Source organism: Sitodiplosis mosellana, unplaced genomic scaffold (genome assembly GCF_009176505.1).
Source record: "Sitodiplosis mosellana isolate CC-2019 unplaced genomic scaffold, AAFC_SMos_1.0 Smas_scaffold_5186, whole genome shotgun sequence".
Classification (NCBI taxonomy): domain Eukaryota; kingdom Metazoa; phylum Arthropoda; class Insecta; order Diptera; family Cecidomyiidae; genus Sitodiplosis; species Sitodiplosis mosellana.
In genome coordinates this window covers 1-2,812 of record NW_022600428.1, presented here as the reverse complement: position 1 = coordinate 2,812, position 2,812 = coordinate 1, and the positions used below count along the sequence as shown (strand labels likewise).

Here is a 2,812-nt window from a genome sequence, read left to right as displayed (position 1 = left end):
TATAAATTTAGATAAAAATAAAATTCGTTTTATTTATTTAGTATTTTTATTTATTTTATCTATAATGTTTTTAATTATTTCCCCTAGATTAATTTCTATTCTTTTAGGTGGAGATGGTTTAGGGTTGGTTTCTTATTGTTTAGTAATTTATTTTCAAAATTATAAATCTTATAATGACGGTATATTAACTGCTTTATCTAATCGGATTGGAGATGTTGCTTTATTAATTTCTATTTCTTTAATATTTAATTTAGGAAGTTGAAGGTTTTATTTTTATTTAGAATTTATAAATTTAAATTGAATTTTTTTATTAATAATTATTATGGCTTCTATAACTAAAAGGGCTCAAATTCCATTTTCTTCTTGATTACCAGCAGCTATAGCTGCTCCAACTCCTGTTTCTGCTTTAGTACATTCATCAACTCTTGTTACTGCGGGAGTTTATTTATTAATTCGATTTAATCATTATTTAATTTATAATAAAATTTACTTATTTTTTTTTTTATTATTAGGAAGTTTAACTATATTAATATCTGGTTTAGGGGCAAATTATGAAATAGATTTTAAAAAAATTATTGCGTTATCTACATTAAGTCAATTAGGGTTAATAATAAGAATTTTATCTTTAGGTTATGTAAAATTGGCTTTTTTTCATTTACTAACTCATGCTTTATTTAAAGCTTTATTATTTTTATGTGCAGGGGTTTTTATTCATAGAATAATAAATTTTCAAGATATTCGATTTTCAGGAGGATTCTCTAATCAATTAATTATTGTATTAATTTATTTTAATATCTCTAGGTTAGCTTTATGCGGGATACCTTTTTTAGCGGGATTTTATTCAAAGGATATAATTTTAGAATTTGTATTAATATCTAATGTAAATATTATGATTTTTTTTTTTTTTTTTTCAACTGGTTTAACAGTTATATATTCTTTTCGTTTAATTAATTATTGTTTGATTGATTTTTTAGGTTTTATGATTGTTTCAATAGGTGAAAGTAGTTTTATATTATTTCCTATAAGATTTTTAATATTTTTATCTATTTTTGGTGGTTCGATATTAATATGATTTATTTTTCCTTTTTTTAATTTAGTTTTGTTAAGATTAAATTTTAAATTATTAACATTAATTGTTTGTTTTTTAGGTTTAATATTTGGTATATTAATATTTAATTTTAAAAATTTTTATTATTTAAATTTTTTATTTTTAAAATTTAAATTTTATTTTTCTTTAATGTGGTTTATACCTATTATTTTTTTGTTTTTATTTGAATTTTTTAGTTTTAAAATTTATTAATAAATATAAGTTTTATTTGGATTTAGGTTGAATAGAATTTTTAGGAGGTCTTTCTTTTAAGAATTTTAATTATATTTATTTTTTTAGTTTTTTTTAAATTTTATAATTTTTTTTATTTGGTTGTTTTATTAGTTATAATTTTATTTTTATATTAATAATAATTGAGAAAATTATTATTTAAATGGCTGATAAAAGTAATAAATTGATATTTTATATATATATAATTATTATTTAAATGGCTGATAAAAGTAATAAATTGAAAATTTATATATAAGTAAATTATATATAATTATATATAATAATATAATTTAATAGAATTTTAACTATTATTAATTAAGTTAGAAGCTTAATATATAAATTATATATATTGAAAATATAATGTTTTATTTTAAACTAATAATTTATAAAATTTATTATTTCGAAGATAATTTCATTATTTATGATAATAATAAATTTTATATTAGCAATATATGTGTTTTTTTTTAAACTAAATATTTTTAAGTTCAATTTAATGCTCCATTATTTCATTCATGAATTAATCCAATAATTAAAATAATAATAAATATAGTTCTTGAATAAAATCAAATCATTATATTTGAAAATTTTATAGATATAAATATTGGTATTAATAATGCAATTTCAATATCAAAAATTAAAAAGATAATGGTAATTAAAAAAAATCGAATTGAAAAAGGTATTCGTTTAAAATAAATTGGATTAAATCCACATTCAAATGGTGATATTTTTTCTATATTTATTTTTATTTTTATTGATAATGTAATTGATAATTTTATAATTAATATAGAAATAAATATTCTTAAAATAAAAATTGTTAAAAAAATATAAATTAATTAGAATTAATTAATCCAATAATATTATTAACAGTAATATACCTCTTTTTTGGTTTTAATAAAACTTTATAATTGGAAATTATATATACTTTTTATATTAATTAATTATTAATTTCCTCATCAATAAATTGAAATATATAAAAATAATCAAACAATATCTACAAAATGTCAGTATCAAGCTGCAGCTTCAAAACCAAAATGATGATTATTTGAAAAAATGAATTAATAAGTTTCGTATAAAACAAATAGTTAAGAAAATTGTTCCAATTAAAACATGAAGTCCATGAAATCCTGTAGCTAAAAAGAATGTTGATCCATAAGATGAATCAGAAATATTAAATGGAGCTTCTAAATATTCAAATAATTGTAATATAGAAAAATAAATTCCCAATAAAATTGTAATTATTAATCTATAAAATAATTGTTTATAGTTATTATTAATTAATCTATGATGAGCTCATGTAACTGAAATTCCAGATGTTAGTAAAATTACTGTATTTAATAATGGAATTATAAATGGGTTAAAAAACTTTAATTCCTGTAGGAGGTCATTTTATTCCTAATTCAATTATTTGAGTTAATCTTAAATGAAAAAATCTTCAAAAGAAAGAAATAAAAAAAATTTCAGAAATAATAAATAAAATTATTCCTAATTTTATTC

General features: G+C 17.2%; 1 protein-coding gene and 1 pseudogene across 1 annotated transcript; one reads left to right on the top strand and one right to left on the bottom strand.

Moving 5' to 3' along the window:
* Window positions 1-31: 31 nt before the first annotated feature.
* Window positions 32-1,470, top strand: LOC129572540 (NADH-ubiquinone oxidoreductase chain 5-like; the record flags this gene model as incomplete). The annotated part of the gene is given in 1 exon segment (XM_055452512.1): window positions 32-1,470. A coding segment is annotated over 1 exon segment (1,041 nt), but the record flags the coding sequence as incomplete, so codon positions are not given.
* A 786-nt stretch (window positions 1,471-2,256) lies between these two features.
* Window positions 2,257-2,804, bottom strand: LOC129572539 (cytochrome c oxidase subunit 3-like; annotated as a pseudogene).
* Between the last annotated feature and the right edge of the window lie 8 nt (window positions 2,805-2,812).